The 25,154-nt window shown below is 38.8% G+C and overlaps 1 protein-coding gene and 1 long non-coding RNA gene across 4 annotated transcripts in view; one reads left to right on the top strand and one right to left on the bottom strand.

The window, feature by feature from the left end:
- Nucleotides 1-25,154, top strand: part of LOC110066170 (synaptic vesicle 2-related protein-like) — a 33,028-nt gene extending 7,874 nt beyond the window's left edge. The window contains exons 1-16 of one of the 3 annotated variants that reach the window (XM_089279053.1): nucleotides 1,049-1,601; nucleotides 8,047-8,144; nucleotides 8,709-8,807; nucleotides 13,625-13,696; nucleotides 14,052-14,176; nucleotides 15,406-15,469; nucleotides 15,657-15,782; nucleotides 16,780-16,908; nucleotides 17,455-17,531; nucleotides 18,238-18,329; nucleotides 19,993-20,088; nucleotides 21,385-21,496; nucleotides 22,073-22,154; nucleotides 22,599-22,688; nucleotides 23,827-23,940; nucleotides 24,288-25,154. In XM_089279053.1, coding sequence (XP_089135179.1) covers nucleotides 1,466-1,601; nucleotides 8,047-8,144; nucleotides 8,709-8,807; nucleotides 13,625-13,696; nucleotides 14,052-14,176; nucleotides 15,406-15,469; nucleotides 15,657-15,782; nucleotides 16,780-16,908; nucleotides 17,455-17,531; nucleotides 18,238-18,329; nucleotides 19,993-20,088; nucleotides 21,385-21,496; nucleotides 22,073-22,154; nucleotides 22,599-22,688; nucleotides 23,827-23,940; nucleotides 24,288-24,296 — 1,521 coding nt within the window. In that variant the 5' untranslated portion in view covers nucleotides 1,049-1,465 and the 3' untranslated portion in view covers nucleotides 24,297-25,154. Of the gene's footprint in view, nucleotides 1-1,042; nucleotides 1,602-8,046; nucleotides 8,145-8,708; nucleotides 8,808-13,624; nucleotides 13,697-14,051; nucleotides 14,177-15,405; nucleotides 15,470-15,656; nucleotides 15,783-16,779; nucleotides 16,909-17,454; nucleotides 17,532-18,237; nucleotides 18,330-19,992; nucleotides 20,089-21,384; nucleotides 21,497-22,072; nucleotides 22,155-22,598; nucleotides 22,689-23,826; nucleotides 24,267-24,287 lie in introns of those variants that run through there. The other 2 variants (XM_089279054.1, XM_089279052.1) reach the window with 2 other exon arrangements.
- LOC149097014 (uncharacterized) lies at nucleotides 10,121-11,675 on the bottom strand. Its single transcript, XR_016204061.1, has 2 exons — nucleotides 11,112-11,675; nucleotides 10,121-10,992 (listed from the first exon to the last, which is right to left on the bottom strand). It is a non-coding gene; the product is annotated as an uncharacterized LOC149097014 (long non-coding RNA).

Raw genomic sequence — 25,154 nt, 5'->3', positions numbered from 1 at the left:
CTTATTCGGCCATGCAAAAGTACTTAATCTCGCTTTTGTGCTCGAGTGATAGATTCTAGGTGATATTTTCCTCTTACGCTGTTGACGAGTTAATCTCGACCAATAATTATTTTGCGTCCAAATGTTTGACGCGATATGCAGAATTTGAAACGATGCACGTTCACAAGTTTTTCTTCCACCCACACCCTACTCTAAGAACAGCTAATAGATCTTGTTCGCAGGGCTGTACTCATGCAGAATAGAGCACTTATAATACGGTAGTACAGAAAGACAGAAATGTGCCTTTATTTTAGTCTACTTTGTAATCTATCCTTTCTTAAACTTGAACTTTGAACTTTCGTCTTTTTTTAAGGCTGCATTAAATTTTGGAGTAACTAATTTTTTGTCTTCTTTTTATCCAGTTAAAAATTCAGTTTAAATCATTCGTTTCAATTCAATTTACAAATGAAATTTTGGCGAATTTGACAGGGTCATACTTCTCAGAGTATGGGTATGAAAAAGTCATGTTTAGTGTTTGTGTTTGTTACATCTTCTTAGCTTTTAAAGCTGTCAACAACCTTCTTCCTACATATTTAAGTGACTTGTTTACTATTCGTGAGAACATTAAGAATCTAAGGGGCACCAACAAGCTTGTCATCCCTAAAGTTAACACCACCCGTTATGGGACTAAGTCCGTGGCCTACACTGCTTCAAAAGCTTGGAATTCACTTCCGGATACACTACGTTGTATGAAGACACTTAAAGATTTTAAGATTGCGGTTAGATCTATTGTAAATTTACATATGTAAACCAGTCTTAGCTGTTATGTATTTATATCTTGTAATTTTTTAATTTCAATTTTCTTTCGTTTAAAGTTATTTTTCTCGGTAAATTAGCATAATCTTGCTATAGGCCTAATCAGCCTCATCAACCCGAGTTGAAATAAAGTTATCTATCTATCTATCCATCTGCGATCACAAAGTACCCAAATTATTCCTGAAAATAACTTATCAACCATAAAAACGATAATTTAAATCATATTACGGAATTATGCGGGAAGAGAAACATATTTTAGATAAAATTGCGGCCCTGTGTTCGGTTCAGTGATTTTCGATACAACAGAGACAACAGTGGCCACATGTACACCTCCTGAACCATTTATTGACTCGCTCCAGGCTCTACGCAGATACAGTCTTCGTGACTTCGGACAACTTCGACTTCGTTGCTCTTTTGCCTGTAAATATGGCTGCGATTGCTTTTGCTTTACATGTTTGTCCAGGACATCTAAGTACAGCACGTTAGTTATCAAGCCCTCTTTGGAGTTCTTAGCTCATCTAAGAATCTAAAAGGATTGTAACAAAGCTTACTCTGTAAACATTCTTCACCATTATGGGGAAAAGCCGGTTGTAGATAGCTACAACCTGCTACAACAAATAGCCCTCCACTGTGTCGTGAAATAAGATTAAGCTGCAGCTTCAGAGAAAATATGGCTAAAAGCGGCGTTGAACTGGAACTTAAAGGAGTCCTGGAAGATTCTTCAGCCGTCGGAGGTAAAAATCTTGGCTCCCCGAAGACGCATCGTCCGGATTACGAATCTTTGAAAGAAGTCAATGATAACAATGGTAAGTCCTCGAAATAAGCGTTTTGTGACTAAGAATGTCCAATTTAAAGATCTTTAGGCCGTAGTAAATCGCTGTTACGTCTTTTGCTATCAACAGCAGTTGTTGTGTTAAGTGTTTACCTGCTTGGCAAATGAAGAACTATTATTTCCTTGTCGAAATAAGCTTAAGACGTGGCCTTTTAAGCTAATTAATCTTGGAAGACATGTAAAATTACATGAGACATGACTGTTGAACATGTCAAGACAACAATGACCTCATTAATCTTGAACAAGAATAAAACAGCTGTTGTATTTTCTTTATTATTAATTTTGACGTGTTTATAATACTACTCAGATGTGTTGTATGTAATGTTATGGCAGAGATCAGAAAGATAACTTTTTATTCCAGCTAACGAGTACAAGCACACGTGTCTATTCTGTCTCGTCCTACTGCGCATGCTCAAAACCTGATATGTTTACATCTCCACCCTAAAAACTTTGCCGGGTGAAAGGAACAAACTTGGTCTCTAAATTGGAACCTAAATAACGCAAGTATTGTTCAAATTGAATCCAACGCAACAAAATTCTCAGACGGCTAAGCCGAGTTGTTCTGATCAACAAAGTTTAAAGGTCCAGCCTTAATGGCTTCTTTACAACACGACCACTTCTGGTTGTCAGATGTTGGTCGGCACTTCCCTCACCAACTGTAGCTGGTTTCTGGGGTGTCTGGGGTAATCATGGTGACGGGACTTGGTGAGATGTAAATGTAGGTGCACTGGGCTGTGGTGGATTGTCTTGGCTAGAGAGCAGTTGACCTTCAAGGCTTGGTGTTACTTGGCCTGACGGTTTTAACTGTATTCTGAACCACTGTTTGTCTCTACAATGTAGGATCTTGGCTGGTTCATTTGTTCTTTCAGTGTTGCCGGAGTCCAGGTCTTGGTTTTTGGTTGAAACACCGATACTGGTTGGCCTGGTACTAGCTTTTGTAGCTCACGTGTGGACTTGCCATCATGCTGCTGTTTCTGAACATCTTGGCGGTGCTGCAGCTGATCTTGGTGGCATTCTTTTGCTTGTGACCGTTGGAGTCGTCCACTGCTGGGTAGTTGTGTGCGATATTCTCTATTGTTCAGTAACTTGGCTGGTGATGGTAAGTTGCTATCGACAGGCGTGGCCCGGTATGACAAGAGCGCAAGATACGGGTCCTGTCCTGCAGCCTCGGACTTCCTTAGAAGGTTCTTTACGGTTTGTACCATCCTTTCTATGAATCCATTGCTCTTTGGATACACTGGTGAGCTAGTAATGTGATTGATACCCCATTGGTCACAGAACACTGCAAATTCCTTGCTGCTGTATTGAGGGCCATTGTCAGATACCAGGGATTCTGGTATACCATGTTCTGCAAAGATTGATTTGAGGTGGTTGATTATTGCAGCAGATGTCGTTGAGCTCAACTTTCTAACGATGGGGTATTTGCTGTAATAGTCTGCGACTAGTAAGTATTGAGCACCTCCATAGTCGAACAGATCGCATCCAAGCCTCTGCCATGGATAACTGGGTACATTGTGTGGATGCAATGTTTCTTTTGGTTGCTGTTTGGAGAACTGTGCGCATGTCGGACAGTTCTCTGTCATCTGTTTGATGTCCCTTGGTATGCCTGGCCAAAACAGGCTGTCCCTTGCTCTCAGGAGACACTTCTCTGTTCCCATATGTCCTTGGTGTATGATTTGTAACATCTGTGGGCATAGCTTACTGGGAATTACGAGTTTGTGTCCCTTGAGAATGAGGCCATTTTCAACACTCAGGTCCTCTCTGAAGTTCCAGAACTCTTTCAGGTCTTGTGGGCACTCATTTGGATATTCTGGCCATCCATGATGCACGACATCTTTTAAGTGACTGAGTACAACGTCTTGATCAGTGTACTCTCGTACTTCATCTAGTTTGGCAGGGCTGGCTGGCAGTGTTCGAGAGATTGTGTCCAGTTCCACCACGGGGACTTCGTTGTCTTCTGCAGGGGGCTCCATGTGGCTAATCCTGGAAAGGGCGTCTGCTATCACGTTGCTTTTTCCTTGAATGTACCTGATCTCCACGTTGTATTTGGCCATTTCAAGTAGGAGCCTCTGAAGGCGTGGTGGTGCACTCGATATGCTCTTCTTGCAGATGCTTTCGAGCGGTTTGTGGTCAGTTTCGATGACCACCTTCTTACCAAATACGTAATGGTTAAGCTTTTCAAGCGACCAACAGGCAGCGAGTAACTCTCGCTCTATGTTGCTGTATCGAGACTCAGTTTCAGTTAGTGATCGACTGGCATAGCACACTGGTTTGCCCTCTTGCATCAACACACATCCAATGCCTTTAAGGCTTGCATCAGACTGGATTAGGTTCTCCTTTTCTGGGTCGTAATAGGCTAGGACTGGTACTTCAGTGATTGCTTGTTTGAAGTTCTGGAATGCCCTTTGGTGTTCTGGTTGCCACACGAATGGTACATCTTTTTTCATCAGCTGTCGCACAGGTTCTGACACTTGGGCTAGAATGGGTGAGAACCTGTTCAGGTAGTTAATCATGCCCAAAAAGCACTGCAGCTCTGTAAGGTTCTTCGGGGATGGCATATCACGGATTGCTTTGATTTTGGTTTCGCCAGGGCGGATCCTGTCGGGGGTCCATGTGAGCCCGAAGAAGGATGCTTCCTTCACTTTAAACTGGAATTTGTCCGGGTTAAATCTCACATTGTTCTCTCTTGCTGTGTCAAGGACAGTTAGTATGTGCTGATCATGTTGTGCTTCGCCCGTGCCATAGACAAATGTGTCATCTGCAATACCGCTGAGCCCTTCCAGTCTGCCAAAGACCATATCCATTTTTTCTTGAAACACATCTCCACTGCACGTAAGGCCAAATGGAAGTCTTGTCCATCTATGCTTTCCCCATGTAGTGTTAAAGGTGCACAGCCTACTGCTTTCCTCGTCAAGACTAACTTGCCAAAATCCACTGCGTGCATCAAGGATACTGAAGTGGGTAGAGCCGCTGACTTTCGGTATCACATCATCTATGGTTCTCACATAGTAGGGGTTGCGCTTGATTGCTTTATTGAGATTCCGAGGGTCCAAGCACAGATGGATCGACCCGTTGGGTGTGATGGTGACCACAGCAGAGTTAACCCAAGGGGTATATTCATCTTGGACCTCAACCAGAATTCCAGATTCTTTTAACTGGTCTAGCTCTTCTATGTAGGCTTTCTGTAGTTGTACTGGAACCTGTCTTGGAGCATGCTGTACTTGGGGAATGTCAGGGTTAGTTTCGATGTGGTACGGGGGTCCTGGAAAGCAGCCAATTCCTGTAAAGACATCCTGATATTCTTCCAACAAATAGTCCTTTGTCAGTGGGAAGGGGTGTTGTTTGCCTCTGATGTCAAATAGTTTGACAGTATTTGCATTGGGCATGGGCTTTTCACTTTGTACAACATTCTGGGTGGTTGCATTTGTGCTGGCTGTGACTGGCCAGTTGAGCTTTAGGAGGTTCAGATCTTGTGCAGACATGTTACCAATTATGGCAGGGCCATCAACGTCAACAACTTCTGCTTGGATAACTCTGGGGTTGGAATTGTTAGGACCCTTCACATATATTTGGCAAGATCCAAGATTTGGGATCTCGGCTCCACCATAAGCAGTTAACTTCACTGTAGGTTGTTGTAAGCTTAGTGTCTCAGGGCTTAGTTGCTTGTATAGGGACTTGGGTATAATGTTTGTTTCAGCACCTGAGTCTATCTTACAGAGTGCATTCATTTGTTTTCCTTCTGGCTTCAGTGCCAAGGAGACTTCTAGCAGAGTCTTTTCTCTACAGGATACAACGTTTACACTCATGGCCAGGGGTGTTGCTTCAATTGGGCCCAGGAACACATAATCATCTAATGATTGGGTAGGCTCTGACTCAGGTATGGCATTGTTATTACTAGTAGCTTCAATCTCATGCACATCCTTCTTTTTCAGTTTTGAAAAGCATACCTTGGCAAGGTGTCCCACCTTTTGGCAGTAATGGCACGTTGCATTTCTTGCTGGGCACTGTTCATGAGAGTGAGGGCCCCAACCACAATTCCTGCAGAGCTGCGTTTTTCCTGACTTGTTGCCTTTTGGGTTTTGCCTTGATCCACCGGCTACTGGGTTCAGCTGGTCGCTTTGGAATTGGTTTCTCCTGGTTGAGCTAACAGGGTGTACTGCTGACACTACTGGGTTCATTAGCTGAAGCTGCTTGTCTGCTGATTCGTCTGCTTTTGCCATTTCTCTAGCTTTACTAAATGTCAGAGCATTTCCTTCTTTGAAACACTCCTTTCTGACATGGTCTGAATTCATGCCGAGTACAAGGAAGTCTCTCAAGAATCGATCATGATGTTCCGATGGATAGTTGGCTTCTTTGACAAGGATTCTAAGCTTTGCAATAAATTCTTCTAACGATAGTGTACCTTGTCGAAGATTGTGTAGCTCCCAGGCGGCAATCAGCTCGTTTGAGTGAGGTTTCACATAGTTTTCGAATTTCTTCCAGTAGTTTTCCAGTTTCTTTTGTTCGTCTGCCGAGAGGCCCCAGCTGTTGAACAGCTCCAAGCCGTGCTCACCGGCCCAGTAAAGCAGGTGCTTACATTGAATTTCTTCGTCAATTTTGGCCATCGGGCCCGTAAAGAGCAGTTCACAGCGTTGTTTCCACATTTTGAAGCGTGAGTATAGGTTTTCATCCATACTCCAGTCCATGGTTGGACCCTTGTCAATGAATGAGGCGCTGGCGTTGTTTTCTTGAATCGATCGTACACGTGTCGTTCAGAAATTACTTCACTCTTCCACCTTCTCCAGTGTATCGAGCTAAATGGTATGTTTGGTTACTTCGCGATCCCACTTCTGACACCATGTAATGTTATGGTAGAGATCAGAAAGATAACTTTTTATTCCAGCTAACGAGTACAAGCACACGTGTCTATTCTGTCTCGTCCTACTGCGCATGCTCAAAACCTGATATGTTTACATTGTATGTCTCAGAGGTATTAAATGGTCTTGCAAAAGACCCTCCCAATACATATTTGTTATGACTGAGAAAATCATGCCATTGTGATTGGACAAGAGTGGGCCAATTTATTATTTTGTAATGCAAATCAGCACATGCATGTTGATAATTTTCTAAGTCTTAAAAATTATAATGAGAAAGTGTATGAAAGCCCAAGCAATCATAAATATATATTATATTATATTATATTATTATTGAAAAAAAAACAAAACAAAAAATGAAAGGATATATATGATTCATGATATTTGGAGTTCTTTCAAATTGCACTTGCCTAAGTACTCATGCAATTTTGACAGAATTTTCAAATGTTACTCGCAGTGATCATTAATATTATACATAATTTGTATTTGCATTCACACAATAATATTACCTTTACTTAGCACTGGGCAACATTTTAACAAGAACCTTCACGGAGCTAAAACTGCTTGGTTAACATTTAACTGCATTTTTGCTTATGTTAGGGTTTAAATTTATTTTCGTGATAATTTTTTTTAACAAGTTTAAATTTTTCAAACTGATTCATATTATTTTTTCGAACTGACCAGAATATACTTTATTTTAATTTTGGAAGCCAACGTGATGGATGTAGACAACATTCAACGTCAGAAATTACAGTGTTTGTACGGGAATCCAATGGCAAATTATTACTCAATGAAGAATATAGTTATAATTTATAATTATTTATGAATAGCAAAAGTTAAGATACTCAGTGTTAGAAACAAAATTTTGACAGCACTCACCTCTTTGGTGAGTGACTCTCGGTATCTCATAATCACAGAGGTCCAGCTTGCCATTTTGTGCTGAACTTTCTTGTTCTGGTCTATTTAGGCATTTACAAGATGCCTCCTTAGGATTGCAGACTGATTTTACTGTTTTGGCATTTTTTATCATCAACTTTTGACACTTCTTGGAAATTTTTCTACATTTCCGTAGTTTTACATGAAAAACAGCTAAACGAACTGCTGGTACTACAGAATTTGTATATATCCACAGATTCAAGACATTAGAGTAAACTATTTGTTGGCATGTGGAAGACTGATATTTTTCCCTCTTATTTTCAAAGCAGTGTCTATTTCAAGACGAATTTTCGTGAATTAATGCCTGCTTGACTAGAGACCAGCAGTATCCCTGTTTAGACGTGTAACCATAATGTAAATTGTTACTGGAGGAAGTCGTATTTCATTTGGTCTATTTAGGAAATGCTATATTCTGTATCATTGGCAAAGTATTTGGGTATGTTAAAAGATGAATGAGGCTAAAAAAAGCACTCTGTCTGGTAAGTTTTCGTTTAGAGATATTCTTGCCAAAATGGAAAATAAAACGGAGTGTTATCAATATTCAAGCTTGAAACATTTCCCAAAAATGGAAATCATTATCGTCAGTATTTCTGTATTCAGTCGCTGTCACTCAGTATTTCTGTATTTCAGAAAATGATGGAGAAACCTTCACATTGTCTGAAGCAGTGGAAGCAATTGGGATGGGAAAATTCCAGATCCTACTCATTCTAATGGCTGGTTTTGTTAATGTAAGTATGGGTTTGAAGCTGTATTTTCTTCAGTGAGATATCTGCAATTAAGTCTTAAAAGCAACAATCCCTGATTGATTTTGGTCTTTGGATGATATTAGCCTCAAATCATTCTAACAATCTTTTGACAGGCTATGAATTCAACACAATTTCCTATGTGACTTGGCACCATACCAAGCCAGTTGCAGCCTGATCTTTGTTAACTATAACCTCAAGCATTATACAGCACACAATAAAACACCATGTAGCTAACGTTTCAAAAAAAGAAAAAAAATGCACAAGTAACTACCAATATTGCTCAGACTTGAAACAGTGAAACTGTGCTTCTGTTACTTACTTTCCTTTGATAATGCCTATTATACTGCATGAGGGCAGACGGTGCATATAATGGAGGTCAGGAAATGTCAAATGAAAAGAAGTGTTCATTTGTACATTAACCCCAACACATTTGGAGTAGCACCCTGACTCAAGTTGCATGCCAGAAAAAATGTTTTCTCCTTAATTTCTCCCTCAGCCAGAGAGAAACAGTATGTCTTTAAGTTGTTAAATAAATTATCCTTTCAGATGTGTGATGCTGTGGAGCTTTTGTTGCTTTCTGTCTTGGCACCAACAATTCAGTGTTTGTGGCATTTATCATCGTGGGAGGAGGCATTTATAACCACAGTGAGTGTTTATCTCACAGATTGAAGCTATTTAAACAATAGAGTGTTTTGTTGAGGAACTAGCAGCTGATAGTTGCCCCACGGAAATATGATGTCCTTAAAAGAAATATTTGCCTGAGAAGCAAAGCTTTGAGGGCAAATACACTAGATTTTAAGGTTACCGTGTACCTTCAGAATGGCAATTTTCTTCAAATTTGGATTTTTGGGTCAAAGTAATGGTCAAAGAGTAATCTCTAATTTCTGAAAAAAAAATTGAAAAACACTAAATATTGGTGGAGAAATAGAGGTTTTACGTTATGGCCGGAAGTAAAAGTTCCCTCTTGGTTGACAGCCTTATAACATGTATGCAATCAACCAAGACGAGGTTTCCAGGAATATAAAAATTTGCCAGATACCAACAATTTTGCTAGTCGGTTGATCAGCAGTTTCAATGTTGTTCTGACTGCCAAGCATTTTTCATATTAGGTGTACCGGTAATTCTATTAAGTTATAAGTAAATATGGACCATGGAAAACTCCATGGACCAGTTCGAAAAGCGAAAACAGCGAAGAACGAATGAAAATACATTACTGACTGAAGAAGCAAAAGTTGGCCTTGCAGATGAAGCTGCAGCTATCGTATCAATTTGGCAAAAAGATGGAGTCGAGAGAAGATAAAGGTTCTGTCAAAATTTGGGAACTTGACAGCGATGTTTACAGTGACTCTTTTGTTGAGTCCGATACCCATGAATCGTCGGACTCATTGAGACCCACTGGAATGTTATTCATGCACAGTTGCTCCTCTGGACTTTCTTTTGTTTGTTTTCTTCACCCAGCCACCTCTCTAGCATTCATATCCTTTTTTGTCTTCGCCATTTTGCCAGACCAGCATCAAGAAAAACCGAGCTACGGAAAAATTAGAGCAGAGCATTTGAATATCCTTGATATAAAAACATAAGCAATCGCCTCAAAGTGTAATTTCCAAATCACAAAATCATGAAACCTACCCAAGGGAACTCATTTCAACAATAAGGGTATTTCTTAAGCTGTCCGTCAATTCCTTAACGTCTTGTTTTTCAGCGGCACATTTTCCGCCTTTAAAGTGCACCTAACCCCCAAATTTTTTTTTCGCTAGAACGAATCTACTTATTATTTGAAATAGTTCTGCGAAAAAATTTTTGAATTCCGTTAAATCCTCGATTTTCTGTGCCACGACGAAATCTCGAAAATAGCTCTAAAACACCGCCATTTTGTTTCACGACCGAGTTTGAGGAGAATGGGTCCAGCGGCTCTTGTGACGTCTACCCAGGAAGGTTGGATATCTCATTTCCTCTCATTTCCTTCAGGATGGTGCAATACACATTCGAAAAGTGCGCAGAAACGCCTTCCAGAGGTGCTATCGGCTGTTGCAGCAATATTCCAGATTTAAAGAAAGATATACTGTACAATTTACTGACGATGATCGGCTAATGGGTCAACAAAGACGTAAACGATGGTTGATTTTGTCGAACCGAAACAAGCGAACTGAATCTGTGAGAACCATTGAAGAACTCTCACTGGAATTTGTTCCGCAGACTTTTGAACGCTATTTTCATAAATTTTCTACTTAAAGCTAACCAGCAATTTGTAGAAATACTACCTACAACCTATATCTTCCAATCCCGCAGTATTTATAACATAACCGGCAAAGTTGTGTGATCCGGTCATGATCAAGAAGCGTTATACTGATATGTAAATAGATCGCAACTGTATGCCGCTAACCAACACTTATTTCTCTTTCGATTTAGATGAAAGTCGAAGATTAATCCTCTAGAATTACATGATAACAAAATTGTTAGACTCACAGAGTTTTTCGAAGGTTTGGAAATCAGCAGTGCGACAAAGATTCTGTGCAATAGCGTCAAAAATATGACCGCGTAACATTATCTGCGGACCGCTTAGGGAACACATCCGTTTCGCTTATCCGACGATTTTCACTCCAAACTTTGAGAACAATTTACATTGGTTATTTGGAGTTACGACTTAAAACGTGTGACAATGTGAAATCGGTAATTATATGAAATGTTTCCTTCCGCCTTGCTTCCCGCAGCTTCAAAAATACAGGTCCAAACAATACGATTTTCAATCGATCGAAGCCAATGTTTTGGAGGTCATCAAGTCTCGAAAACTGCAACACGTACGTCGCTCTTATAAACATGAAGCATTCAACTGAAAGTAAACCACAAACTGGATTTAACAGAACCTTGACAAAATACATTCTCGGTAAGGACAAATGTAAACGGGCTATAAACACGCGTGGGAATCTTATGTTTAGTTGACGAAATTACCATCCAAAGCAGTCCTTGAGTTTTCTTTCCTGCTTTTCATTTGCCTGCTCCTCCACTTCGTATCTAGCTTTCCATTCCTAATATACAAGCAGCTCGTCCGCAAAGACGTCTTCCCCGTCGTCGCTTGAAATATTGTAAATTGCTCTCAAAGCTCTAAGCAGTGAGTTCACAGTTGTCGAACGTGCTCGATCAAAGTTTATTTCGGAGCCTTCCGAATCGAAACTTAACTCTGACTCCAGTGACGAAAAAGAAATGATTCTGAGACAAAACTTGGACGTTTTAGTCCCAAAATACATCGGAACAATTAGTTTTGCATTCTATTTTCTCGAGCAAATACAGAGAGTTGACTGAGGCGCTATTGTGTTTGGTTCCTGGGTAGACGTCATCAGGTACCGCCGCCCCAGACTCCCTAAAACGCGGTCGTGAAACACTTAATCGCGACTTTGAAAGGGCATAGAAAATTGAGGATTCAACCAAATTCAAAAATTTCTTCGCCCAAATGCTTCAAATAAAGTCTAGATTTGTTTTAGCGAAAAAAAAATTTGGGGGTTAGGTGCACTTTAACCTTTTGGCACCGGTTTTGCCTTTGCCTTTGCCTTTGACGTCTTTGCCTTTTATATTACATCATCATTCTGAATTGAACTCCACTGAGCGAGATAAAAAACATGTTGCAATGCCATGCTTTTCCCGGGAAATCTTGATCTATTGTCATAGACACTAGGAGGTCGTCTTGTTGTATTGGTTTGCGGTTTTATTAGGCGTGATAATCTCCGGGCATGGCGTGAGTTGTTTACAAACCTTTACAAACTAAAATCTCACATTTGATTTTTGGAGGAATACATCCACTTTGAGCGAATTTATAGGGTATGCAGATTTGATGGATTGCCGTGAAATTTCGCCAGAACATTCCAGAGATAATTACAAACCAAAGTGTTGGGAAATTTTGATATTTAACACATTTTTCCTGTGGCGTCCATTTACACAACATGTCTTGCATATTTTTTGCTGCTCCAACTTTAGATGTGGATATCTAGACAACCAATCAGAATATCGAAAAAGCCCGACACACTTTTGGTGATTGATGCCTTTTGAATAAGACTGTGCAGCCATTTTGCTCATACCGCAGAATTCGATACGTGATAAATTCAATAGAAGAACCCTCGGTTGTTTCACGCCTTATCGCCTCCTGACACTTCCTAAAAGAAAACATTGCTGAAATTGTAATTTTTTTGTAAAGTACAGTTATTATGCTTTCTTATGATATATAGTTTGTTGGGGTTTTATTGAAACTGGTGTGCATATGATTTTTTTCCCCAAAGGGTACCCATGAAGGTGGGAAGTAACCTTAACCTGGTTATGTAATGAAAATGTAAGAAAACAAAGTCATAAGTACTCAATGAAAATGTAGACAAACAAAGTCAAAATACTCAATTTTAAGTAAACATCTTAGCCCCGTAAAAGTCAAACGCATGAAGTAGAGTTTGGATTATTCAGAGTAATCTTTGCATTACCGAAACTTAAGGAACTCGCCCTAAACTTGACAGAAATTTTGCAGCTAAATTGAAACTGCGCACATCATGTTATATGCACACACGACCATGTGTACATAGAGATTTTGTTCATGATGGCTAAATAGGAATTAGGTAGGACTAGCGTGCGCCCTATGTTGTAATAAATTTTCTTCTGCGAGCCAGTTCAAAAATCATATTGAATTATTTTCAACTGTTTTAGATGATAGCCGCAGAGGCCAAATGTAAAATTTGAAAAAGAAAACAGACTAAAACCCATTTAATACAGTTTCAATTGTTTATTTTAAATAAACAGGCTTGTTTACAGGAAAACGTTCACTGATGAGTACTATCTATCTGGGTATTTTCCTCGGACCGGCACTATGGGCTGATAGTGTGTCCCAACGGATGAACACTATTGAGTCACATGATCAATTTAAACCCACAAGAATTGGAGAAAATTTAGTGGTGAACTATAACAAGCAATAGATAATCATTGCCTAACTCTGTACTATTTGTGTCAAACTGGTTTTAAGAGGTTGGCTTTCTAAAAGCAATCATTTAATTTATATTCAACAATTAGGTTATGAGCTTGAGATTTCTATCGTGTGATAGTTGACAAGGATGCAGCCTGAGTCAACTGTATAAATCAAGAGCAATATAGTCTAATTGTTTTAGTACATGTATAAATCCACTAGTCATTCAAAACTTTATCTAAATCCTCTTCACTGTTGAGACACCTTGAAAACACAAAGAAGCAGCTGTCATTTTGTTAACAAGTGCACACTGCTATGCTAAGTACTCATCCTGCTATGCTACTCACCATCTGCAGCAGGATAGTGAGTAGCGTAGCCAATCAGAGAACAGCATTTGAGATGGAATGCTAGTATATTTATACAATATAATAATAGCAAATAAATGATATAAATGAAGGGCACTGGTACTAGAAAGCCTCCACCAGTTTGATAAGCAATATTGATAACAGTTGTTTCTTTGTGATTACAGACTGTCTTTGTTGGTATGGCAGTTGGCTGTCCAATCTGGGGCTGGCTCTCAGACAATTTAGGCCGCAAAAGTGTGAGTTGAAGTTTGTTGTGTGATTTTGGGCCATGTCTTCATGTACCAGTGCACTAGGGAATAACCAAGGTTGTACTTTCCTTTTTAGGAGTCATTGGTTAGCTATTAATAGTGTATTGTTTGGTCTTTTGTATTTGGTTCTTGACTGTGTATTTTGCTTTTATTAGCTCATCAAGTTAAGTGCAACTCTTGTTTCTGTAGCATGTCGCACCTAGAAATATATTTTATATATTATGATTATTATATTACACGTATTATCCATTCTTCCAAGAATAAAAGCCTGCAGTCCACTGTGGGTCCTCCAGTAAAATAAAATTCACAAGTTTGCTAATTAATGCTTGACTCTGATTCACAGATGATTTTTATAAGTGCAAGTTGGCTGGCTTATTTTGGTTTCATTAGTTCGTTTTCACCTCATTATCTCTGGATTGTTGCCTTACGATGCTTGGTGGGCTTTGGAATTGGTGGTGTACCAACTATGTAAGTGTCTCACAACTGGAATGTGACTTGTCTCCTCTTCTGGAATAGCTTTCTATGTTTAAATTAAATCAAATGCATTTACATGTACATGTATATGTTTCAGTAAATACACAAACTATTTTAAAATACAGTGCTTGAAAAAAGTGCTGTCCAGTCGTCCTGTACAACTAGATTTTCCAGTCAGGCAAGTAACATTTCATTCTGACTTGCCTAATGGGCAAGGGCCCAGGCCAGTCATCTGCCAACTAAATGAGCAAAAAAGTAAACTAAGACTTGCCCAGGGCAGAGCCAAATTTGGGAGCTGCTTGTCCAAAGGGCGAGATGGAAGTCAAATATTTTTATGAGCCCTGAAGATACATGTATTGATTACAGTGAAGCTGTTGCAGATCAATACAAACTGTTTTTATTTACTTGAATTTCATCTTGTCTGCTAGCTGTACTCAATCTTATAGCATTGGTTCAAACATCAAAATTTAATATTGATTGACACTCTTGTTTAATAAATTTATATTAATAAAAGGTTGACGCCCTTTTTTCCAACAAACTGTTACTGAATGATTGGTCAGACAGTTGTGCTTTTCTCCTCTAACTAATAAATGATTTTTTGAGGCTGTGCAGATTCAGTGGAGCATTCTGAAACACGGGGGACTCATCATTACCCAAAATGTCTTTTGCAGCCCAGTCAAAATGTTTTTGAGTAGCAGGCAAGGTGGCTGGAATAGTAGGCAGCAGAGGCTGAAGGCCTTTGAACAAGGGGCAGAGACCCTTGCTTACAAAGGGGGGGGGCTGGGGGCATGGCCTCTCCCCAGAAAATTTTGATGATATTGGCTTCAAATGGTTGCATCTGGTGCATTTTAGGGGTAAACTTAGCCCCTATTTGATAGCTTTTAGATACCTCTACTGACCAGAGAGCTTTCTTTTCAAATCCAGGGTACTGTCCACTACTAGTGTAATTGGCAAGCAAAGATAATTCAGCAAGTTTTTGATATTTTCTACAAGCAAGAAAAAATGTTTCAGTCTGCACTTGTTTTCAGAAAGCACGAATTCATACAAATTTTGTTGATAAAAATGTAATCATTTGCAGCTGATTAATGGTGCTCATGGCATTAATGTAAGTTAATGATCAAAGAAAGCAGATAAAAGTCTTTAGGAAGTCACATAATTATCCATAATAAACTATTAAATTAATTTATATTTTAATATTAATAACAGTTAATTCATATTTACAGGTACACTCTACTGATTGAATTTCTACCCATCAATGTGAGGTCGTACATCATTTTGTGTCTTGCTGTAAGTACATGTATTGCAATCCTACTTGGAACAATGTGTTGTTCTTCAAGTGTTCAGTCTGTTTGTTATTAGTTGTGACCTAGTTTGTCGTGTGCTATTCAGACCAATTCTCATGAAAGAGAATTGGTCAGCCTAACATGTTGCTCAAAATTTGAACTTTCCAATGGTATACTATTTCTCTTTTCAGTTTTTCTGGGCACTTGGATCAACATTTATGGTCATTGTGTCACTTCTCATCATGCCGACACTTGGCTGGAGATGGTTGCTTGCATTTGCCACGCTTCCTGTTGTTATATTTATCATTTTATGCAAGGTAATCTTGAACACGTTTTGATAGTCAGCTAACTTTGCGCAAAGACGATTAGGTATCTGGATACAGAGTCCAGAAAAGGAGTGACAGTAACTCATGACCCTTTTATTCTTGCCTGACATAAGGCCAGAGAAACGTCATAAATGTACTAAGCACTGTTAGTAGTAAACACTCTTTTAAGCTCTCATTCTAATAAGACTTACAATTTTTGATAATTGCCTTTTCTGTTATCATGCTTTTCTCCCTTTCTCTAGGCATTAAGCAATGACACTTAATGACAAAGGAAAAATATGACAGATATTAAAAAACATTGTAATTTTTACGAAACTGTAAATTATTGGCAAGTTTAAAAGTCTAGTACACAACATGTTTACGTCTTGTTGTTGTTGTTAATTATTTGTAGAGAAATCAAAGCATAAATAAGTAATGTAACAATCTCCCACATCTGTTACAGAAATGTATGAATGTTTGATTTTACATTCAGGCAGGGAATGAAATCAACTTTACAGATTACATGTATTGCAACATTTTGAATTGTTTCACAATCCATTTACATTTATCATGTTGTCTGTCCTGTTATTAAAGTGTAATGCTAGCCATTCTTGTTTTCAAATTGGTTCTTGGCATTTGTTAAATACTCACGTGCAACAAAGTCTAACTATAGTACAATGTAGTCCTAAAATCAATTATGCACAAAAAGGTAGCATATTAAGTTGTATAAATAATTGAGAACACTCTTACATTATTAATAGTATTTCTGCTGCATCTGAGGCGAGAGGGAAAGTTCCTTGTAAATGTTGATTTCAAAAGAGAACTCAAAATTTTCCCATCAGAAGCAACTGTCAATAAAGTGAAGGAGCCTCCTTTAAAATATACTATTAGGCCTTTTTATTTAATGCACAACTAGACACTTTTAATCGCCCATTTAGAAGCTCCTGTCAATGAAGTGAAGAAGCCTCTTTTAAATATTCAACTGTACCTTTTTTATTCTCTTCATTAGTGGCTACCAGAATCTCCTCGGTACCTGCTTGCTGCTGGTGAAAAAGAGAAGGGCATGGAAGTGTTGCAACGCATGGCAAAGATTAATGGCTCTAAACTTCCTCCAGGAACTCTTAGAGTTGAGACAGAAGTAGGTTCTGTTAGAAATGTAAGGGTTCAGGATGCAGCTAGAAAATCAGTTTTCCAGCTTGCTCTTCAAGCAAGTTGTAACTAAGATGTGCTAGCCCAACACTCATTTTCACTAGCTCATGCACCCACATTTTTCCTCTAGCTGCATGGTTAATTACAGTAATTAAAATATTTTGATCTCCTACAGTACTTATATAATTTGAATTTTCTAAAATTTTACCCAAGAAAATTCACTTGCCCATGAGGCCAATCATGACGCCAACTTTGGTTGCCTGGTTTGACTGTCTGGAGGAATTCTTTCTTATACATGTAATAGTAGTAAATAAAAGAAGTTCAGTTCACAAAGTTTTGTCTGCTTGTGAAAGCCAATTGCCATCCTGTTGAAAACTTTGATTAAACCCCTGATCTGGTTGTTTTATCTAAAAGAAGTATTAATAATCTGTGAGAATATGGAGAAAATTATTATAAAGAATAACCTTCATTTTATGGCTTTTCATAAACAAAGTTTGAACTAATATACTCATTCTTAATTCCATTTTCTTTTTAGAGTGCACGACAAGGAAAAATCCAAGTTCTTTTCAATCAAGAGTATAGATTAACAACCCTTCTTCTATGGCTAATTTTGTGAGTTGACATTTTGATATACATTTAAAATAACTAATCTACAATAATTGCTCCTAGTAATAATATAGGAGACACGGTGACTCTTTCTCCATCCACTTGTATAAATGATTATCTAAGTGAACTAACTGCTGGGTGACCTTGTGATGGAGGAGCATCCCATTCTGGGGGAGTAGTTGCCCCCCTGGTGGCTTCATGCTATGGAAACTGGAGATATAAAGTGCCAACCTGTTGGTCCATTAGGCTTGGACAGACACCTTGTACCTAGTTACTCAAATCACATGAAAATAATTGTCAGTTTTGATGCAAAAGTAGTGATTACTTTTTCTTTTGATTCTTCTGAAATTATGTTTGAATATATGAAAGCTACTTTAACTTAGCACATCCAGCAAATCAACTCATTCAAAAAATGTCAGTGAAGAAAGAATAGTTTTTACAGTCCTTAAATTACAGGGTGTAAAATGTCCAGTGTTTATCTACAGTGGAGAAATCAGAGAATTTAAAAGTTGATTTTTAAATGTATTCATTAACATGTTTCGATGTGAATCTAGCCTATGAATGACCAGAGTTTCCTCACCCATAGTAATATGCAAGGGGAAGGGGAATTAAAAGTATGGAGAAAGACGGAAGAAAGCAGGAGTTCTCGTAGGGAACTTCAGGTTGCTTTGTAACCTGGTTATCCTAATTTGGACCTGTGTTTTCTTAACAGTTTTTCTGTTGGAGTTTTGTACTATGGTGTTGTGTTGATGACAACTCAAGTTTTTCAGCAAATCCGCCCAGGAGAGAGTTTGTGCAGTGCAGGTACTTATCTTGTTTAGTTAGAGAAAACATCATTTTTTATTGGGTGGGAGTGGGTGGGTGGGGGGGGGGGGGGGGCACATTTTAAGCTAGATATTGTCAATTTTGCTTGCCCATCATAGTGATCAGAGCTGGATTGTTCAAAAGCCGGTTAACGCTAACCCAGGATTAAAAGGTAACTAAAGTATTAAATTTTCTTGTATAAAAATGTTTGGCACTTCCTAAGTGTTGCGTAGTTTTAGATTATTCAACTCAAAAGTGAAGAACAAGCAATATAAACAGAAAACCTCACCAGAGATTTACAAAACTGAAATCAAAATTCTTGCTAATCCTGGTTAGCTTAATCAGGCTTTGAACGACCTGGTCCAGAACGATTAATCGCTAGTGACAATCACCATGACAGTGGCAGGCACACTTCCCTATTTTTGCAATCACTGTAACAAGCATATTAAATTGTCCAACTTGGGTAAATTGCTTGAGACACTTCCTCTAAGGGAATGCCTCTAGAACTCTAAGGTAGACTCTTCTACTAAGTAGATGCTTATTTAAGTTGTTTTTTTATACTAAGGTTCGATCAATCATAAGACTACTACAGCCCAGTATGGTGCCTTTTAGTGCAGTAATAAATATGTTGTCTTGTTAGGGCCGATTTACACGATATGACTTTGTCGCATGCGACAAGTTTACGACAGGCCTACAACATGAATTGTTTCGTGTAAATCAAACCTACAACTTGCTTACGACTGTTGTGTATGTAAAAAAAATTGCCATAGGATTTTAAAACATGTTTTAAAATGCTGTGACAATCGTAGCCCAAATTTATAGAGAATGACGTATTTTGTGACAAAGGAGAAGTTTTCTTGCGTCAAAATGGCGGACGAAGTTGTTGTTGACTGATTAACATGAAGTCGTTTCTCGAAAAGTACTGAACGGATTAAAGTGAAAAACATCTCATTAGAAAGTTTTTTCAAAGTGTAGGACAGCTGAAATATTTGTTTACCGTTTGTTAGAGCTTTTGCTCCATAGATCTCAGTGCAAACTTTTGCATATTTAATTTTGTAAGTGAAAATGTCGTGCACGTGTAAATGTTCCTAAGTCATATTGTAGGCCTGTCGCAAGCTTGTCACATGTGTCAAAGTCATACCATGTTAATCGGCCCTTAAAGTGTCCAGAACAGGACTTAACCTACCTAAGGTAGTAGTTCTCTGCAATCTACAGTCAAACACCTATTAAGTGACCACCCTAAGGGAGTGGAAGGTGGTCAGATGGCCAATTACTTAGGCTTCATAAAATCTGAATATATTTTTTTTTGATATTTGGGTTAATTGCTTAGTGAACATGGGATCACGTTAAGACAATCATGTTCAACATGTGTTTGAATGTTTTTATCAGCCGTCAAATTCTATTTGGACCACCACTTACTGTGTACCTGTCATCATCCTTTCCAAAAGATTGCCAAACTATATGTTTGTTAGATTTTGGTGGCCGCTTAAGGACAATAGAGAAAACATTGGGATGTGCCAATAAAAGGTGGCCGGTTAACAACAATTTTGGGACTTCGATAACTGGCCGCTTTATAAGGGGTGGCCACTTAATAGAGGTTTGACTGTAGTAGCTGTGCTGTTGTTTGTTGATGAATTCATTCCAGTGTTTTACTTGTTGTTAGAGAGTCTATCCACGTCTGTTACTGAATGTGGCTGCAAACTCTTAACTGTGAATGACTATATCAGTCTTTTGTGGACAACGGCTGCTGAGTTTCCTGGTGAGTTTCAAATCTCAAGCTCCAGATTTAATATCAACTCTTCTTAACTTATTTCTTTACATTTACAAAAGTGTTTGTTAGGTTTGTGTCTGATCAGTGTCGCTTAGTTGTTGATTCACTTTATTCTCATTACTTACAAGCCTGCTTGATGTGATATATCAAGCACAAAAGACAGTGTTTGACCACATTTCCAAACTCCAAGAAGAGAGTTGAGAATACGACATGTGGCAGAGTATTTTTCATCAATTTTGAGGTGTCTGAAAATGTGGTCAAACATGGTCTTGAGTATTTGATTTATCTTCTCAATCGAAACTAAAACTAAGGAGAAAACAGAGAAATAAAATTGTAAAAATCTATGCTAATTAAGACCAGATAATTCAAATGCCATCATGGTCATGATTTCCTTTGTATAAACTTGATGAATTATTATGGAGTTTGAGAAAGTGCATTAAGATATATACACAAGTATTTAATTTATCTCATGTGCAGTGATGTCTATGTATGTCATGTACTTGAGGGCCAAATGTTTTGCCATCCAGTTTTACCTAGCCTACTCCAGGCAGTCAGTTAGCAGTTGGTTAGCAACAAGAAAAGGGGTGAGAAAAATTGGAGCAGGGTGTAGTCAGCTGCTCTCCTGTAACACTTTTCTCTCTCCTTTCTTTACTCTGCTTTTCAACTAACCAAATGCTTGGAACAGGCAAGGCTTTACATTCTTCAGTCAATAAGTATTTTACCACAGCATATTTACCAAGTTTGATGTTGATGGACGGATAGGAAAATGTTTCAGTGAATGTTCTGCATTGGTCTTGCTAAGTGAATAGATTATCATTGTTGATGCATGTGGGACTGGAAGGCTTTTTCAAGACTGGCTTTACATCAGCCATTAATTTCATAACCTGTCTGCCACACTGAAGTGCAACATACATGCCAAAAAAAAAAAACTGAAAAATATGAAGAATGCCTCTTGCGAACTAGAACCTCGTTGACAGTCTGCCTTTAAAGCTTTTGTGACTTTGATGTGCCATTTCAAGTTGTTTCCAATTCGCAGAAGGCTTGACCAAAATTTTGAGGTTATGAATGCCTCTTACTCACTGTAAGGGGGGTAATATACCAGTGTAAGATTCACCATGTACCAGTAACTAGTTTCATAAGCCACCACCTTTACATGTAACTTTACAGAGTGAGAGAGGGTTTCTCTGTGCTTTAAAAACACTCTCAAAAATGAGTTCTCCAGTCACCTGATCTCTGTAAACAGACACCTTCATTTTCTATTTGTCAATTCTATTTTTTGCTCAGGAATATTGTTCACAATGCTTTTTATGGAGAGACTTGGTAGGAAACGAACTCTAGCTGGAGAGTTTTTCCTAGTTGCTGCAAGTCTGGCATTGATGTATATTTGCACTGGAAGGTAAAAGATATTGGAATTGTTACATCACATTCTCTCAAAATATGTAAGATAGCCTACAGGCATAAAGGGATTTCTGCTTATTGTTTTATTTTTTTTATGTCGCTGAAAAACTTTTTTTCAGTGAAGAAACAAGATCTGTCTGAATTCACAGGTCATTTGTATGTTTATTTTAAGTCTGTCTCCATGTTTCGGAGGAATCAAATGGCTTTTGGTGGTTGCTGTCACTTGCCTGAGGGCATCTAGAAGTAGTGCTAACTACTTCTAACTAACTAAGCGAATAAGGCTTGACATTTTGGGCGGTCGCTTACGGGAGGGTCAACTGTATTTTATATATTTTTGTACTCCAGGGTGGAGAGAAACTCTATATGAGGAAGTTATCTTACTCAAGAACACAAAACAATGACCCCGGTCAGAGCTTAAACAATCTACATTTGATAAGCACGTATTCATTGAAAACATTTCCCAATATTCAGTATTGAGCTCACAACAGGCAGCGTCATTTTTTGTGAATTTATATAGCAATGAAGTAACTATTAATTTCAAACTTAAGTTGTTTTTTAAACTTCTTTTCAACAGGACTCTTTTATTACTGTTTATATTCATGGTGCGTGGCCTTTCATTAGGTGTATTCCAGGGTTTCTTTGTGTATGCCCCAGAGGTGAGTGCATCACAGTTAGACCTTCATTTTATAGTAGACCGTAATGATTCGATTTAGGGCCCGGGACCCTAATTCACTTTTGGTGGCACAAGGGAGGGAACTTATCGGAGAGGGGGCGCCCATTAGGGACTTGATGCTTATTTCTTTTTCGAAAGGTTATGTAAACTCATGCCATACTTTCGAACCAAGCCTATTTTGCACCGTAGGACAACCGCAGAAATCAAATGGGCTCTGGTACTTTGTCTTCCCTTGGTCGCCCCTCCCACATTTGATTCTTGAGCCTGGTCCCCGCTGTTTTTTCAAGGTGAAGTGTTCATTTTCAGAACACGGTTTATTTAACTAATCAACCCTGAGGGTTTTGTTATCATCTTGAGTCTTGACGTACGTATAAGAAATTGTCGCCTCTTTCACGCTGATTCTGTTCTGTATCTGTTTGAACTGCAGGTTTACCCCACGATCGTTCGATCAATAGGCTTTGGTTGTTGCAATACCTGGACCCGTATTGGAGCAATGGTAACACCTTACGTGGCTCAGGTAAGCCTAGTTCTCGTGACACACATTATAGTCTCCCGGGGGGGAGAGGGGAGGGGGACTCCCATATAAAAAGGAGGGGGTGCTCGTCGGGCCTTTTAGAGGTTAAAAAAGGCGGATTTCGTACCTCTTAGGGTGTTCAGCCTCAAAAGGTCCACAGCGAGAGTTTTTACAGTAACTTTTAGGGTGTTGAGCCAAAAAAATATGAGTACTTCTTAGGGGTGAAAAAAATTTCAAGCCACGCCCACAAAACTGGGTCTTGGTACCTCTTAGGGGTTCTTTTCAAAATTTCCGACGAGCAACCCCCGTCCTTTTTTTATGGGAGTTCCCCCCCGGGGGATAGTCTACGTTATGTGTTGTTTCGTATTTGCATTTGCTAAGCTGAATATTACGATATAAAGTAATGATGTTTATATCAAGCTTGTTAGAACACCATGCAAGGGCGAATAAAGGAGTTTTCAGCGGGGGTGGCATTTAGCAGCAACGCGCCCACTAGAACCATCTGAATTGAAAACTAAAGTTCAACACACACTCACGGATTTAGGGGGGAGACTAGACACCCAGTGCACCCCTCCTTTTAAATCTGCCCCTGCAGTGATACCCTTCCGAGTAGCTTTGGTCACAGGCTGACTTCACTGATAATTTTTTTCTTTTTCAAGAATGACTGTTACTAATTTCCGCGGCTAAGCAAGCGCTTGTAAGACTCCCAGTGATGACTTTATTTTAGGTTTCAACTGCCATTGGACAAACTTAGTAAAGATCAACAGGAAAATACTTTCTGTCCTCTGGCTTAGAGCAGTCCTCTTATCACTGTCATGGAAACAAAAGCTAAGTAAACACGTTTGGCCAATCACAGAGACGCAAATAATGCAATGAACCAATCAGAGCTGGAATGAAAACTTGCAACCCGCGCTAAGGGCGGGAAAACGGACGCAAACCAATTAACGTTCTCTTGATTGGTCGCAACAAAATCACCTCTGCTCTTATTGGTTAGAATTCGTTTCGCATATTTTTCAACCCAGTTGCAGAGCTCTGCAGCTGAGCTCGGCGAAGACAAACACAGTTAGCTTTGACAAAGAAACGAGAAAAGCTCTTTGAGTAGTAGTAATCTGATGATATTTTGCGCTTTTTATCGTTGCAGGTATTGCTCAGAGTCTCATGGAACTTGTCTCTTGGTGTTTATATATCTTTAAGTCTGATGGCTTTAGTTGCCACGCTCTTACTTCCTTATGAGACTAAGGGACGCGCCATGCAGGTAAGTCATACAGCTAACAAGTCGTTATACGTAGTTTCTTTCTAGTCTCGGTCTCGTTTGTAATCCGTTTTAATTTTCTCCAATCCCTGCCATCTTTGTTTCTTGTGGGTTTTTATTAGCACTTTAGTGCTTTTCTTTCTTAGAAAGCTGTTATTTCTACGATCTGAAGAACATTTTTGCAAAGGAAAAACTGATTTGATGTTTCGTGATATGTTTCGAGAACTGCTTCGACACGTAGTTGCATTGTGTTAAGAAAAAATTATTTTGCTTGTTTCTTGCATTGTTTGACCACTCCTAACGAAGGTTGTTGATAAGGTTTTTAATGTTTGTTTTTAAACCTCTTGTAGGAAATGTGAAGAAAAAGAACAAAGAATTGCAATTTATAAACGTCTTTACTTTAAAAAGTTATTTAATTTGTAGTAATATAAATCTTATGAAAGAGTATGTCGTAGCAAGGCACTTAAATATTGGTTATTAAATTCTCGAGACGTTCGACAGGGATTAACAATATTTCGGGTGCTGTTGAAAAAATGATCTAAGCTATTTTTTTAGCGAAGCGAGCGGGGGGAAAATGAACCACAGCGTTTTGCACAAACCAACAAAAGACTGAATGAAAAGAAGAAGTAACGATTAAATATGACGAATTCAGGATGGAAGAAAGGAATTTGAATGTATAACTGTTTTATCCGATTGAAACTTTTTAATCATGGATGTCAACACATAAATTCTCCTTACCAGTCCTGTTTGTTTGTAGGATGTATAACACTATCCACCGTATAGCGTATTTTTGGTTTGTTATCACTATTCCACTAGATAGGAACCTCGTTTCCAGGGCTTTTCCCTTGCCAATTTCTTACGGAAAAGCCCTGGGAACAAGGTTGGCAAGATAGTGATTTATCTGGCGAGTAGTGTTATCCACGCCTTGAACAAACGGGTCCAGGTCCCCACATATTTTTCAAGAGATACTAACTGGGACAATTTAACGATTCATACATTATACCATGTTTCAGTTGGTGCTGAATTGTTTAAGACGGGTTTTTAAAGTCAGAGTGGGCTGTAAACTCTGCATTTCTAGAGGTTGTATTTTCAGAGGATTTTTACGTGGAATTCTGCTTCTCAATATATTTGTAGCGATTTATATATGCTTACTATGGAAATGGTGTTACTATATTTGGTAAGGAAAGTTTTGTTAATAAAGGAACACAAGCTGATTA

Source organism: Orbicella faveolata, unplaced genomic scaffold, assembly GCF_042242905.1.
Source record: "Orbicella faveolata isolate gen_17 unplaced genomic scaffold, um_ofav_v1 contig_47, whole genome shotgun sequence".
Lineage (NCBI taxonomy): Eukaryota > Metazoa > Cnidaria > Anthozoa > Scleractinia > Merulinidae > Orbicella > Orbicella faveolata.
The sequence above is the reverse complement of the archived record's forward strand: the minus strand, read 5'-3'. Positions and strand labels throughout refer to the sequence as shown.